The sequence below is a fragment of the Mustelus asterias genome, chromosome 24 (genome assembly GCF_964213995.1).
Source record: "Mustelus asterias chromosome 24, sMusAst1.hap1.1, whole genome shotgun sequence".
Classification (NCBI taxonomy): Eukaryota; Metazoa; Chordata; class Chondrichthyes; order Carcharhiniformes; family Triakidae; genus Mustelus; species Mustelus asterias.
The window spans coordinates 30,342,793-30,357,885 of record NC_135824.1 but is presented as its reverse complement, the minus strand read 5'-3'; the positions used below and the strand labels follow the sequence as shown (position 1 = coordinate 30,357,885).

Here is a 15,093-nt window from a genome sequence, read left to right as displayed (position 1 = left end):
AGTTGATTTATGGTTGTACTTTAAATTGGCCAAGGATGAAACTGGGAACATTTAATGGTTCAACCTTGTTTTTTTTTAAATTGTTGATCTACTTGTAATAAATACACGGGGAAACATTGCTACTGGCTGGTAGCAGTATTGCTCGGAGTAGCTACTCATTGCATTCAGAATTTTTAAAAAAGTAACTTGTACACCATTGTCATCCCTTCTGTCAATCAATGCATAACTGTGGAAGTAAGTCAACGGTGAAGTTGGGTAGTCAACATGCAAATTGTCTCCTACATTATGTTGCCTGTGAAATGTGATATAGCTTTTGTCACGACCACAAAGAATTTGTTGACATGGTTAAAAGATTGCAGCTATGTTCATTTTTAAAAAAAATGTGTCCTTATTCCAGAAACGACCAGTGCCTTCAGAACGGACAGATTCTCACACGACCAAGAGAAGTAAAGTCTTACAATCCAAGGGTCATCCACATCCTGTTTTGAATGGACATCTTCCTAATTCAGCATGCCTTACTGCCACTGCAAATTCCTGTGTAACAGTTAAAACTGACTTCCAGAAAACCCGCACTTCACTGCCCGTGTGTCAAAATGAGTTTAATGAACCATTTAAAAAGTGCAGCAACTCCACAAAAAGTGACTCGAGCAGAAATGATAAAGAATTCAAAGGCAACAGGGATATCGTTGGTAGCCCTAGGAATCCAGTTGCCCAAGCGAGTTTAGAACAGACAGCTTATCCCCATGCAGAAGATCTGGAACTCTCTGCCAGTCACATTAGAAAGAAGTCCAAAAAGCACAAAGAGAAAATGAGAGAGCACACAAAACCAGAAGCAAGAACGTGGCTAAAGGAGAGTCCGATACATCGGGTCGGAAAACGGGACAAAGAGGATGTTGAAGGTAACATTTGTGTCACGAAGGGTTTTTAAATTTATGATAAGATTTTGCAGTGCTGTGAATCTCCAAACTATCAATGACTAGATGAATGATTAGAAAATGTTGTAACTAAAAACGTGTCACTTTCAGGTAATTTTTAACATTTTTCAACACAACTTTAAATGGTAAAGAATTTAACACAGGTCTTGATAACTGCTTGCTTCCTTCCCCTCCTGCATCTTAACGCTAATGAAACTGGTCTACAAAATAGATTTTGTCGGGCAGTAGTAGAAAGAGATGTTAGAAATAAGGTGAGTAAATAGGGCTGAGATGAAGATTCACCATCTTCTAATTGGAGGCATAAGAGGCTGAGGGGCTGAATGGCCTGCTCTTACTCCTAGAAGTCACAGGGCCCCTTAGTCAATAATGAGGGTTATAATTAAATACTGACTGCTCTTCAATAGATCAGAGAGCAAGGAAAAGTGGATTGAGTACAAATGGAGTTGCTGAATGCAATTTCATCTTAAAAGTGCAAAAGCCCCTTAATCTGCATAAATTGTGCAACTTGAATAGTTGCTGCACTCACAACAGCAATGACTGATGCAATCGTCAACATAATTGCAGATGTTTTTCACTTTTTTAATTAATGAATTAAGATTAAATATGAAGCCTTATTTTAACAGTATCTTTTATAAAATATGCTACTCAGTTTAGCTTTGCAGAAATATTACTCAAAACCAGTAGGAACTAACCGGTATGTTCTTGTGTAAGTTTGACAGCAAAAGAGATTAATTAGTCTTTCTACTTCCAGTTACCTTAGCTGTTCAAACATTGTGTCCATGGTTCTGTGAAATGTGACAGATGCAGTGAAGTATGTTTGCTTTTAACTGTGTACACAAAGTGCCAAAGCTTTTTTCATTTTGCTGATTACTGACAATAAATAACTGCGAAGATCCATTAACCCAAGCAGCTGTTACCAGTGAAGTCTTTAAAGGAAATCAATCATACATTGCTACCAATGTCTATTACCAAAAAATAGCCATGTAATTACTATTGGCAATTAGTAAGTCCGTTGACATTTAATATTTTAGATAGTCAAATAACCTGTATGATCTTATCTACAGAGCATGAAACCACAAATACATCTGCAACTGCTAGTTCAACAGTGGAAATGCCTGACTATTTATTGTGAGTAGTATTAATTCAGTAAAATATTTGCATTAGGAAATTGCTATATTTAGTGAAGGCACTATTGCCGTGTATCTGCAGTTTAATGCATGTTGACAATCAGTATGGTTTCTATCTGACAGATTTAAAATATAAAATGCCATTGGTCTGCCGAATAAAGGCTCCCTGCTGCTGAAAGACATGGTTGCCTGCATTACATTGGTGCACACACTGCAACAGGAACTCTATCCTGCTGACTGGTCAAGCACCAGAAAAATTCCATGCAGCGTAATTCACACCTTGAAGGTGGGAGATCTGAATATCTGTAGTAAATTTAACCAGTTGAAGTTTACAGCACAGAAGGCTGTGCTGTTCTTTGCGGGTGTCTTCGAGACTTAATTGTAAGAGACCTTCCACAAAACATCACCGTCTTGAGTCAGCAGCAAATAGGAGAAAGCTCTTTCACCTAGAACAGTGGATTATTTTGCTCTTTACCAATAATGTTCTGCGCTGCATTTTGAAAATGCCTAAGTTGATTCTTTGTCTATATATATATATATATATATGAGGGAGAAAGAAGGAGAGACACTTAGAAATGCTGTTCTTTTTAAAACAAATGCATATTTAGGGCTCTTCTCCCATTCTGACATGCAGTCTTGTTCTGGAGCAACTTCATATTATTTCTTTCTTAGACCTCACAATGGTTAAAAGTTCCTAGTTCCATCAAGTTTGTTTTCTCTTTCAAATTCCAAGGAGTTAACTAAGTTGAGATATTCAAGGATTTTTAAATTCAACTTTTGAAGACTTGTGTTGCCTGCTTTCAATTAACGTCCGTAAACTTCAGTGGAAAGGATTTGCCTTGGTTAAAGGTTTTCATGAAATGGCATTTGTACCTATGATATGTGTTCACATCGCCGTACGTTATTGCTCTTGCTGTGCCTGCCTTCCCTGGTGGTTAGAGTAGCTAGGGACTTGTGCAGTGGCAGGGGTTTTATTTATTTAATAATGACCATTTAAAACACACCAGCTGCATAATGCGCTGTGCTGATTTAAACCTCGAGGGAGAGGCATTTGTATCCCAGGGGTTGTCACTTCCTTATCTGGTAATGATCAAAAAGCTGTTAAGATTGAAGGCTTTGCCAGCTATTTTGGCATCAAATGATTCCACAATTGAGTAAGTGAGCAAGGTGTTGATGTCACTAACTGACTCTGCAGTGTACGGACGTGGGTGGAAGGAACCTGGTGTGCATTTTAAAATGCTTGCAGGTATACCCCCAGTAAATTAGAGATTTAGTTTTGTCTAATTGTTCCCATTGTCAATTACTCTTCTCCATGCTAGGGTGTCTTGCAAAGACCTGTTAAATCACTGGATAACAATCAGACGCTCTCTCAAGGGTGAAACTGGAATTAGCTCCTCCGAAAGGCTCTGATTCTGGATCGATTAATTTCAGAGGTTGAGAATAGATTTTATTTGTTAGGTAAAGCTATCGCCACAAGTGGAGAAAAGCTGGTAAATGGAGCTGGCGTACTGATCATTCATTTAGAACTCGAGAGTCTGAATGGCTTGTTTACTGTTGTTCTTCCATTCCTATGTAGCCAGTAGGCCACGATGGACCAAATGGCTACCTTCTGTGCTGTAAATTTCTATGATTCTATGTTCCAGTGACAGCCTGATGTAAATGTGTTTTCTGGTACTTGAGCCATCGTTCGTATTGACCAATGTGTCATGTCTGCACTTAGGTTTTGAAGGGGTTTCAAACTTCTTTCTCATCTTTGCAGATATGGGTACGGGTTGTAAGGAGTAGATGCGAGTTAGCTTGGGCAACAAGTGATTGGGGTGTAGAACTCTGAGGGCCGATTCATTTATATTCTTTGAGGATTTCTTTTTTTTGGTTTGTACAGCTGATTGTTGGAACTGGTCAGCTGTCTATCTCTCTGCCTTCCAAATCCCTTCTCAGCACAGTGGCACAGTGGCCGGGATGGCATGGTGGAACAGTGGTTAGCACTGCTGCCTCACAGCACCGGGGACCCGGGTTCAATTCCGGCCTCAGGTGATTGTGTGGAGTTTGCACATTCTCCCCATGTCTGCATGGGTTTCCTCCGCGTGCTCCGGTTTCCTCCCATAATCCAAAGATGTGCAGGTTAGGTTGATTGGCCATGCTAAATTGCCCGTTAGTGTCAGGGGGGACTGGCAGTGTAAATAAGTGGAGTTACGGGCATAGGGCTTGCACTTAGGTTTTGAAGGGGTTTCAAACTTCTTTCTCATCTTTGCAGATATGGGTAAGGGTTGTAAGTTGTGGTTGGTTAGGTTGTGGTTAGTGCAGACTCAATGGGCCAAATGGCCTCCTTCTGCACTGTAGGGATTCTATGATTCTTCAATTCTCCTTGTCCCCTTGAAGGCAATTTGAGAAAAACCTGAACCAGGCAATCCACTGGGTCCACAACATGGAGTATAAAGGTGCCCTCTGTCGGATGCGGCTATCCTATATGCACCTGTCTTATCATGGTGGCATTGCATACAATTCATTTACATTGAGTGCATTGTGAGTGCCTCTGTCGCTGCTCTGTTAGTGAAATGACAGCAAGATTATGGCAATCAGAGACAGATATTTAAGCATTTGTATGGCTTAAGTGATCTCAACATGAATTCCTAGCATGATCAAATTATCTGCCCTCTTTCATGGAAAAGTCTGTCTGGGGTGCAAGGTATTCCTGGCTTGGAACATTTTGGCTCTTTCGGATAGAAGGACCCAGGCTCAGTCGACCAGGCAAGTGGAACATCAGGCAGGGTACAGAGCATGGTGATGACAAAGCCTTGACTCAGTGCTCGTTTTGGAGGTAGTGCTAAAGGCAAGATTTCCCTTCATTGACATGGTGCAAATCTCAGAGTTGGTCAGTTTAAACAGCTTGCACACTGTTGTGGTGTTGCTGAGGAACCCAACCCAGTAAGGCGAAGGAATGTCCCGGATCTGCCAAGGTGTATTAGTGACATGAAGTATTACTGAAAGTTGCGTAACCAGAGTATTGTGAGTTGCGTTTTCTCCTGCAGGTGCCATGTAGTTTTACTTTTTAATTCAAGTTTCCAATTTTTTGTAGGTTTTCCTTCTTGGCCTTCATAGCGAAAAGATTTGAGTACAGGAAGAGATGTTTGACTGAAATTGAAAGGGCGTTGGTGAGGCCACACCTGGAGCATTGTATGCAGTTTTGGTGTCCTTATCTGGGGAAGGATGTCCTTGCTATTTAGAGGGAGTACAGCGAAGGTTGTTTATCAGGCTGATTCCTGGGATGGCAGGTCTGTCATATGAGGAGAGACTGGAGTTTAGCAGTGAGAGGGGATCTCATAGAAACTTATAAAATTCTAACAGGGTTAGACAGGGTAGATTCTGAAAGCATGTTCCCAATGGTGGGGGAGTCCAGAACAAGGGGTCATAGTTTGAGGAAAAGGGGGTAAGCCTTTTAGAACTGAGGTGAGGAGAAATTTCTTCACCCAGAGGGTGGTGAATGTGTGGAATTCACTACCACAGAAAGTAGCTGAGGCCAAAACATCTGATTTCAAGAAGAAATTAGATATAGCTCTCAGTGCTAAAGGGATTTGGGGGAGAAGACAAGATCAGGACATTGAATTTGATGATCAGCCTTGATCAGAATGAATGGCGGCGGAGCTGGCTTGAAGGGCCGAGTAGCCTACTCCTGCTTCTAGTTTCTTTGTTGTTTTACATTTTCCTGTATGTTGTTTATGTGAAAGGCGAGGTTGCTTGATCATGGTCTTTATCTTTGAGTTGAAGTCAAAGAGGTTCACTGCCAGTTTTCTTTGCATATTTCTATTTGAATTTGGAAATTGGTAAAGGTATCTCGTTGCACCCTAGTGTTATCATCCATATCATTGAATGCAGTACACTTTCATACGCACAACCTTCTCCCAGTCCCATATGTTGCAGTGAGATGGCTGGGATTAAGAGTTTGACATGTGCATTCTGCTGGTGGCACATGTATTCCGGATGTTGTGACTTCCTCTGGAGAATAGAACTGAGGATCATGGTGAGGGAGAAAGTTCACATCACTAAATTTTGAACCAAAAAGAGCAACAATGTCAGTTACCATGACCCATCCCACGTAGATGGGCAAATTCCTATTGATATGTGAAGACTGTGGAACATTTGAAGAATGAGGAAAATGTACTTGGAGATCATAATGGGGAATTCTACTGCATTGTGTCCTCAAGATGTCACTTACTGTTTTCTCTGTTCAAATGTCAAGAAACGTAGTGGAAAGGGCGTCTTGACAAATACATGAATAGGATGGGAATAGAAGGATATGGTCCCTGGAAGGGTAGGGAGTTTTAGTTCAGTTGGGCAGTATGGTCAGTGCAGGCTTGGAGGGCCGAAGGGCCTGTTCCTGTGCTGTAATGTTCTTTGTTCTTTGAAAATTTATAGTTGTTCTGCTTGAAGATATGGGCAGTACAGTGGCACGATGTTTAGCACCACTGCCTCACAGCGCCAGGAACCCGGTTCAATTCCCGGCTTGGATCGCTGTTTGGAGTTTGCACATTCTCCTCATGACTGCGTGGGTTTCTTCCAGGTGCTCTGGTTTCCTCCCACAGTCCAAAGATGTGCGGGGTTAGGTGGATTGGCCATTCTAAATTGCCCCTTAGTGTCAGGGTAGCAGAGTAAATACGTGAGGTTATGGGGATAGGGCCTGGGTGCGATTGTGGTTGGTGCAGACTCGATGGGCCGAATGGCCTCCTGCACTGTAGAATTCAATAATGCAAAAGTTTTAAATTTGTTTATTAGAAGTATTCAATATAATTTGAAACTTTATGTATGTATAACACTGCGAACATTGACAGCTATATTGTGTTCTGCTGCTTGTGTGGTGACTGGCTGTCTTAAACCCATTGTGTCATTGAACTAAAGTTGATCTGGCGTGTTGGCTTTTTGTTGACCCCTCTAAGCTCAGCTGCTAGAAGAGTAGACAGCTTCCTTGTTGACGGTGTTTCATAATTGAGTGGGTTGGCACATATTTGCAGAAGTGAATAGGACGATTGTCACAGCCCTGTAATGCATTCTAACTGGCTAATTCCAAGATTCTAGTCTCCTGGAGTAAGAAAAAACATAATCCCTGAAAGCATCGATCAAACCTTCTCAGGAATACAAGAGCTAGGTATTCAGTAGTATCGTTCCAGAGTATGGTCATCTTGAGGCAGTTTATAATTTGACGTGATCCTCCCGGTTTCTCATTCTGTCTAATATTGGTGCCATCTGCTGGTGTTAGCTCACATCCTTCATCCTTACCCATTAATATTTTTATTACTGACCCCTGCTGGAGAAGGAAATGGTAGCTGATTGTTTTTCTGATAAACTACAGTTCCACAATTGGTAGGTTCTGCAGCTCGAAATCAGCTTGCTATGTTAAATAATTGCAAATTTTGAAAAAAGTATTTAGGGGTGGCGCGGTGACAGTGGTTAGCACTGCTGCCTCATAGCGCCAGGGACCCGGGTTCGATTCCCAGCTTGGGTCACTGGGGAATCTGCACGTTCTCCCTGTGTCTGTGTGGGTTTCCTCCGGATGCTCCGGTTTCCTCCCACAGTTTAAAAGATGCGCTGGTTTAGGTGCTTTGACCATGCTAAATTCTCCCTTGGCGTACCAGAATAGGCGTGGGAGTGAGGCGACTAGGGGATTTTCACAGTAACTTCATTGCAGTGTTAATGTAAGCCTACTTGTGACACTAATAAATAAACTTTAAACAGAAAGGAAATTTAGTGGAGACTCCTGATTTGTTGGAGCTTTTCAGAATTTAAGCTTGTTGTTCAGATGAGTGGCATTGGTCAGGTTGTCACATGGATGGCCCCAGGTTTGAAGCCATACCTAGTTAGATTGCTTCTTCAGCACTTGACTGGATATTGGGGGCTATTGGGACAGCAGAATGCAACATCCGAGAAGAAAGTCACACAACTCAGGCAAAGCTTTGTTTTATTTTACTGGATTTAATTTGATCCAATGTCAAGCTGCCCACCTTCCATGGTTAAAGGGATAGTCTTTACGTGTTATAATTATTTACAAGGTGAAAAGATTAATCTTGCCAAAGCTTTTCATCTTGCACTCATCAGAACAAATGTAAAAATGCCAAATTTCAAATGATCACTGCAGGAGAAGAGGGTGCTGTTTCATTGGCAAGTGAGGTTTTGCCATGGAAGAAGCGACGAGGAACTATAGGTAACCCAAGTTAGGTGACTTCAAAAAAGTTGTAAGGCTTGAATATATTCCTTTTGTTTGCAGAGAATGGGTGTGTGGATTTTGGCTAACGTGAAGCTCAGGTCAAACCCAGGAGGGAGTGCAATGCCTTGTCCTGTCAGCTCGGATATTGTTTTGATCGAGCCCAAGATGGGATGTATATCCTGTCTTGTCAGCTTGGGCCTGGTTTGTCCCTCGTAGGGACTCTGATTGGACTAAATTGGATTTTTGATTAGGAATAAACTACCAAAAGGTACCAAAAAAAAGTGTCGCTTTTGGGGGGCTTGGGGAGCCTGCAGCTCCGTGTTGTTTTCTCCATGGCAACACTTTGCTTGGCAAATTGACTCTGATTAGCCAATCAGCACCTTTTCTCCCGTAATATATATTTTTTGTGATAATTTGACATTAGGAATTCTTGTATTTGTCCTGATAGCAATATTCTAGTTCCATGCTGCCAAGTGACTATTTGCAAGGCGTGTAAAATTAGATGCAAATCTCTACATAATAGGCTGGTAGTATTATCCAAATGCCTTCATAGAACTGTCTTGGAAATTCTGGGTTCCTATTGTATCATTTTTATAAACCTTGAGCTAAAATATATTTAGTGCGCAGGTTTTTTCAGGTGTGGCCAGTAAAATCATTTTGACATTTGCAGAAATGCCCTATCCATTTAGCTCTAACTTTTGCTGAAATATTGCACGCTTTTGCTGCAGCCCCTCTCTTTCTGGGGAGATTTTCTGTAATCGTTTCTCTGCACCCTAGGAGAATGTTATTAATTCTACCAGTTAGCTGACAAGTAGATATTGTCGGTTTGTAAATCCCCTAGAGTGGTTCCTTTAACGTGTCGTTGAAAGTTGAAGGAGGAGATTTAGTGTTGCCAAATAAACTTTTTTTGGGCACTTCATTTTGTTCCAAATACTTCCTCATTTAGTTTTGGATATGTAAGTATTTTTTGTGTTGGACAGAACGCAGCAGAGAATGCTACACCCCACACCATGATCCGTGTGCAGCATCTAAAAATGGGAGGGACAAAGTCTGATTAAACTTTCACCTTTGGGATGTAGTGAATAGTGTGGGTTGACAATAGATGTAAATCAGTATAAATTGAAACTCAAGAATTTTATAAAGGAACGGGTACACCAGAGAAATCCCCCTACCACCTCCTGAAATGCCCCTTATCAAATTTACCACACATGACTGAAGTGCTTTAGAGCCTGAGCAAAGATTCATCAATTTTAAGTTTGTCTGCATCGATTTATTTATCTGCTTTTGAAAGCTTGGAGGTAACAGCAACATTATTTTTGCAGAAAGTATACTGCCGTTATGTCTTTAGAAATGTGTCAAAACTATCGGAACGATTTCAACGCAGAATACAGCGAATATCGGGATCTTCATGCAAGAATTGGAAACATAACTCAGCAATTCATACAGTTGGGATCAAAAATCAAAACACTTAGCCCAGGAACAAAGGAATACAAGGTAAGAGAATGCAAATTCTTAGGTTGTGCTGTTCAATTCTCTCTCACTCACTCAACCCCCACCACTCCCAGTCTTCTCCCTCTCCTTAAACTTCACCTGTTCCTGAGGTATTATACAAACTGGTTGACTGATAACATGGCCACTAAGGGGTTGGGGGAGGGGGCACCTTGTGTTTGTAAGTTTAAATAATTGTGTGCCTTCCTAAATGTATTAAATATTACTTTTAACGTTGATTTATATCTGTGCAAGTGAAGTATGTTAAATTAGTAAGCCTATTGTCTTTAAATTATTGAAGGAGAGGAGGGAATTAATTAAAATAGAATGATATTCAGCTACTTTCACACCTGATTGACACCAATTCAGGCATGCTAAAGAGCTAGAACAACATAATTAAATGTTCATTGTACACCATGTCAGACTTTGTATTTAAAGAATAAAGATGCAAATCGACCATAAAATGCTGCATCACTTTGACTTTAACTGCTCTCATTACAGTATAATAATAAAAATTGGATTCCTCTTAGCCAATAGAACATCGGCCTCATATTTGCTTTTTGACTATTCCACCACAATTTGACAATGCCTAGGCTCCCTTTTTTAAAAAAATAAGTTCAATAAGTGTAAGGCCTAAAATTACATCATGGAATGGTTTTAAAAAAAATTACTGTCATTTTGCAAAGAAGTTTAACTTTCCAGGAAAGTGCACAAGTTTGAAAAGTAGAGGAGTAATTTCCATCAGCTGCCCACAGTGCCCAGAGGAGCGTGGAGAAACTGAGGACTGCTGTAGCACTGCAGCTGCCAGCGGCAAGGTGGCACAGTGATTAGCACTGCTGCCTCACAGCACCAGGGGACCCGGGTTCGATTCCCGGCTTGGGTCACTGTCTGTGTGGAGTTTGCCCGTTCTCCCCATGTCTGCGTGGATTTCCTCCCGGGTGCTCCGGTTTCCTCCCACAGTCTGCACATTCTCCTGGAGTTTGCACATTCTCCTCGTGTCTGCGTGGGTTTCCTCCGGGTGCTCCGGTTTCCTCCCACAGTCCAAAGATGTGCGGGTTAGGTTGATTGGCCATGCTAAAATTGCCCCTTAGTGTCCTGGGATGCGTAGGTTAGAGGGATTAATGGGTGGATATGGGGGTAGGGCCTGGGTGGGATTGTGGTCGGTGCAGACTCGATGGGCCGAATGGCCTCTTTCTGTGCTGTAGGGTTTCTAAGATTCTAAGAGTCCAAAGATGTGCGGATTAGGTGGATTGGCCATGCTGAATTGCCCCTACGTGTCAGGGACCTAGCTAGAATAAATGCATGGGGTTATGGGGATAGGGCCTGGATGGGATTGTGGTTGGTGCAGACTCAATGAGCCGAATAGTGTCCTTCTGCACTGTAGGATTCTACGATTAGTTGATATGCCACAGAATGGGGATAGAAATTTGGGATTTGATCTGCTTTAGGATTTGTCCTCCTGTGAGACTTAAGTGGTACAGGCGACTCTTTCTAAACCTGCAGGTTACAGCCCTCAAACAGGATAAGCCTGCAAGTAAGAAACGTAAACCGTAACAGTAGAACTGAGTGGCTTGAACTTCAGGAGCCAGATTGTCAGGACGTCACAGCTGAATGTGGCCCAGGGCTGCAATCTGAGCATCCTCCCTTAAACATTTCCTTTTTAATTCAGATTGATGAAGCTTTCTTTTCTTGGAAAGGACTGCTTCCATTTTCTATGAATTGGTTCCTCGTGTTTTTAAACCATGTTTGACTAAATAAAAACGGTTGAATTCCTCTAGAACTGCATAGCCAACGCCTCTCATTTTAAATAAACTTGGTGAAATTAAAATTGGTAGTGTAGGAATGACCTATTTAATCTTTATTGTAATGTATACTGAAATTTTGAATTGGTGTTGGTGCCTGCCAGAACCATTTCTGTCTATTAAACATCTCAATATTCAAGCAAGTTTCTTCCCTTTGAATTGATATTTCAAAATGGGGAAGGTGCTAGTTTTGCATTTGAGCTTAATTTCTGAAACAGATTGAAAAGTTTATGTTGTGTTGGTATGCTTAAATGTAAGAAATAGAAGCCTATTTTATTGATGTTGTTGTATTTCAGATGGTGGAAGACCAAATATTTGAAGAATATAGGAAGTTTAAAAAGGTAGGTTACTTATTTTTGGGGAGAAAGAGGTTTACCTGTTTTCCTTGATCTTGTAAAATCACCCAAGGCCAGAGTTGAACCAGAATGTATGTGCATGAGGGATCCTGGTTTGGTTCATTGTGTAGCTTCTCCACCTATTGTTGAGTTCATATTAATTTAGAAATAGCGATGGAAGAGTGCAGGTTGACATGGATATTGATGACACGAGTGCTGGGGGCAGCACATGGTGATACAGTGTGGCTGCCTCATAGCGTGGACATGATGTGGAATTCCCACTCACCTGAAGAAGGGGCTCAGAGCCTCGAAAGCTTGTGTGGCTTTTGCTACCAAATAAACCTGTTGGACTTTAACCTGGTGTTGTTAAACTTCTTACTGCCTCATAGCACCAGGGACCCGGGTTCAATTCTGGCCTTGGGTGACTATCTGTGTGAAGTTTGTCCGTTCTCCCTGTGTCTGCTTGGGCTTCTTCTGGGCGTTCCAGTTTCCTCCCACAGTCTGAAGACGTTCAGGTTAGGTGGATTGGTATGATTTTAAAAAAAAATTCCTCAGTGTCCCAAGACGTGTAAATTAAATGGATTAGCTATGCTAAATGTGTGGGGATAGGACGGGGGAAAGAGGGCCTGGGTAAGATAGTCTGTTAGAGAGTCGGTGCAGATTCTATGGGCTGAATGGTCTCCTGCACTGTAGGGGTTCCATGATTCTACTCTAAAATTCTGTGATTTCATGTTTTCCTTTAACTTGCCTGGGAAATGGGGTATTTTCAAAATGCTTTTAAGAGGATGATATTGTGCATCAATATCAACTGCTTCCTTTATAATGCAGATATTCTCAGCTTTCGCCAGTTCCACTTTGTGTTTTTCTGTCCCCAGCTCTTTAATCCAGCTCTCCAGATTTATTCAATGCCTAAATCCTGTTGCTAAACTTTCCCTCTAACTCTTCCATTCTGTATCACTCGTGTCATCAATGTCCATGTCAGCTTGTGCTCTTCCATCACTATATTTCCAAATTAACAATATGAGCTCGACAATAGGTGGAGAAGCTACACAATGAATCAAGCCAGGATCCCTCATGCACATTGTGAAATTAGATAGTGGTTCTCGGCACAAGCTATTTGTTGAATTTTGTGTTGTTGCCAATTATATGAAAGTGAATATTATTTCTTTTTAAAACAGACCCACCCTACATATCGGGAAGAAAAGGTTCGCTGTGAATACCTGCACCGGAAGCTAGCACACATCAAACAGTTAATTCTGGAATATGACCCAAACGACATGTCATGATGATGTTCACTGCCAAGACTTCCTTTGTTTTTCCAAATGTTAAAAGCAACCAGTTGCTTCTGGACACAGCACAGGAGAGCCTATTTGTCTGGAAAATGACTTTCAAGAAGGACAATTTTTAGCGTTTTTTTTAAAGAATAGAAACCTTTTGACCATTGCAGTTTGATCATTGAAGAGTTGCGACCTGCTAATGAAGAACTGAAGATCTCAGTGCTAGCAGCAAGGTTTGAATACCTGTGATTGACAATGTGAACTGAGCCAGAAGCTGCATGTTGTCTATATATTTTTGCAGTGTATATATATGTACTACATAAAACACAAAACCAGAAAAAAGTACTGTCGGTGTACTTTGGAAAACATTTTTCTCCTCGAAGATGCCTTAATATGAATTTAAAACGCAAGTCTGCCATGCATTTTATGGGGCCAATCTTTATATGCAGTGCACATTTCTGTTTATAAATTCATCACCTAAGGTTACAATCAACTGCATTTATAGCTTCAGGCAACATCGTTGTGATATTTAAGACAAAAGTAATCCGTTTCGCAGTAATATTGCCTTAAGGTGTTTCTTCTTGGGAATAACACTAGTATGTGTTTTTTAGTGACCTTTGCTTTTGCCTTAGTTCGCTCTTAAATCCGTCAGAAATTGTTTCTCCTCGTTTGATCCCAAATGAGTGTGTCAAATAAATGTTTTTCAATAAGAATAATATATTCATCCAAGATTGCTTGCAAATCTTGTGTGAGAAGAAACAGAACAGTGAATGTGTTATACGTGTTCCCACGTCCCTCCAGTATAGACTGCTTTTTGTATTTAGTGATCATTTTTAACATTCTCAGAAAAAAAAGTAAACTTTTGTGAGGAATCGAGAGCGTAATCCCAGTTGAAGGTAATTAAAAGCCCGATTTGGTAAAGCTTTACTGCAAAGAATATTGTGTAATCCTCAGATTGTATGTCTGACGCACGGTGTTTCTGATGTGGAATTTTCTGTCTACTTTCACTATGTGAAAAACATGTTATTCAAACATGATTTAAGCTACTGCCTTCTCGTGCATCAGTCCGCACACACTGATGGATGTGTGTACAAAATAATTTATTGTTCAATTGTTTTGCTTTTTTTGCACAATCAAAACAGGATGATTTTTAAAATGTAGGTGTCTGAGCTCGATGTACAATGTACCAAATCAAAGATAACAGTGATATATGGCAGTTGTTTATTGTAGGGAATTGTGTATATCTTTATGACTCTTTGTCAGTCTAAGACCCTAGCTGAATTCTAACTTCTCCCTCTTGCAGCGTAGCCAATGTTCCAGTTGCATCCTCATTTACACTGGGCATGCAGCAGCTAATGTGCTCCTACAGTGAAACGTGGCTGGTGTGCTATACAGTAGTTCATATGGTGAAGTCTTCATAGAATAAATTGCCCATACTGCTCTGAACTGTATCCTATGTGGTCTAATTGACTCTGTCTTGATATCACTGAAATCTTACATCAGTGGGTCAGAACCATTCTGATACTGTTGCTGTGAATTCGATGAATGTGTTTGTCTGAAACAAAAGCGTTTTGTGGGGTTTTCATCATCATGCTATTGACATTGTGCAAGCGGGACAATGGAGATTTTGTCATTTCTGGCCAAAAGTACTTGGTTAAGTAAATCGTGGAGAATGTTTGCTAGGTGTAACATAGCAGCTTTCTGTGCTACGTCTACATGGTTGCTTTAGCTCCTGTTCTTGTCATTCATCATCCCACTAAAAATTAGCCATGCAAATTTCAAACTTCAAAACTATTCATCAATTTGTTTAGCATTGTTGTTCTGCGTTGTTGAAATCTATTAAGGTGAACCTTTTTGAAGATGTACATTAACAAATATGATTTTCAGCCTAGTTTAGCCTTATTTCTGTGTTATGGAATGCGATCGCAGGTTG

At 40.9% G+C, this 15,093-nt stretch overlaps 1 protein-coding gene across 3 annotated transcripts in view; it reads left to right on the top strand.

Annotated features, from left to right (window-relative positions):
* The window catches only part of LOC144511297 (RNA polymerase II elongation factor ELL2), an 89,105-nt gene extending 74,496 nt beyond the window's left edge, over positions 1 to 14,609 (top strand). For 2 of the 3 annotated variants that reach the window (XM_078241515.1, XM_078241513.1), the window contains exons 8-12: positions 398 to 899; positions 2,000 to 2,063; positions 9,581 to 9,752; positions 11,845 to 11,889; positions 13,062 to 14,609. In XM_078241515.1, coding sequence (XP_078097641.1) covers positions 398 to 899; positions 2,000 to 2,063; positions 9,581 to 9,752; positions 11,845 to 11,889; positions 13,062 to 13,169 — 891 coding nt within the window. In that variant the 3' untranslated portion in view covers positions 13,170 to 14,609. The remainder of the gene's footprint in view (positions 1 to 397; positions 900 to 1,999; positions 2,064 to 9,580; positions 9,753 to 11,844; positions 11,890 to 13,061) is intronic. The other variant, XM_078241516.1, reaches the window with a different exon arrangement.
* The last annotated feature ends 484 nt before the right edge of the window (positions 14,610 to 15,093 follow it).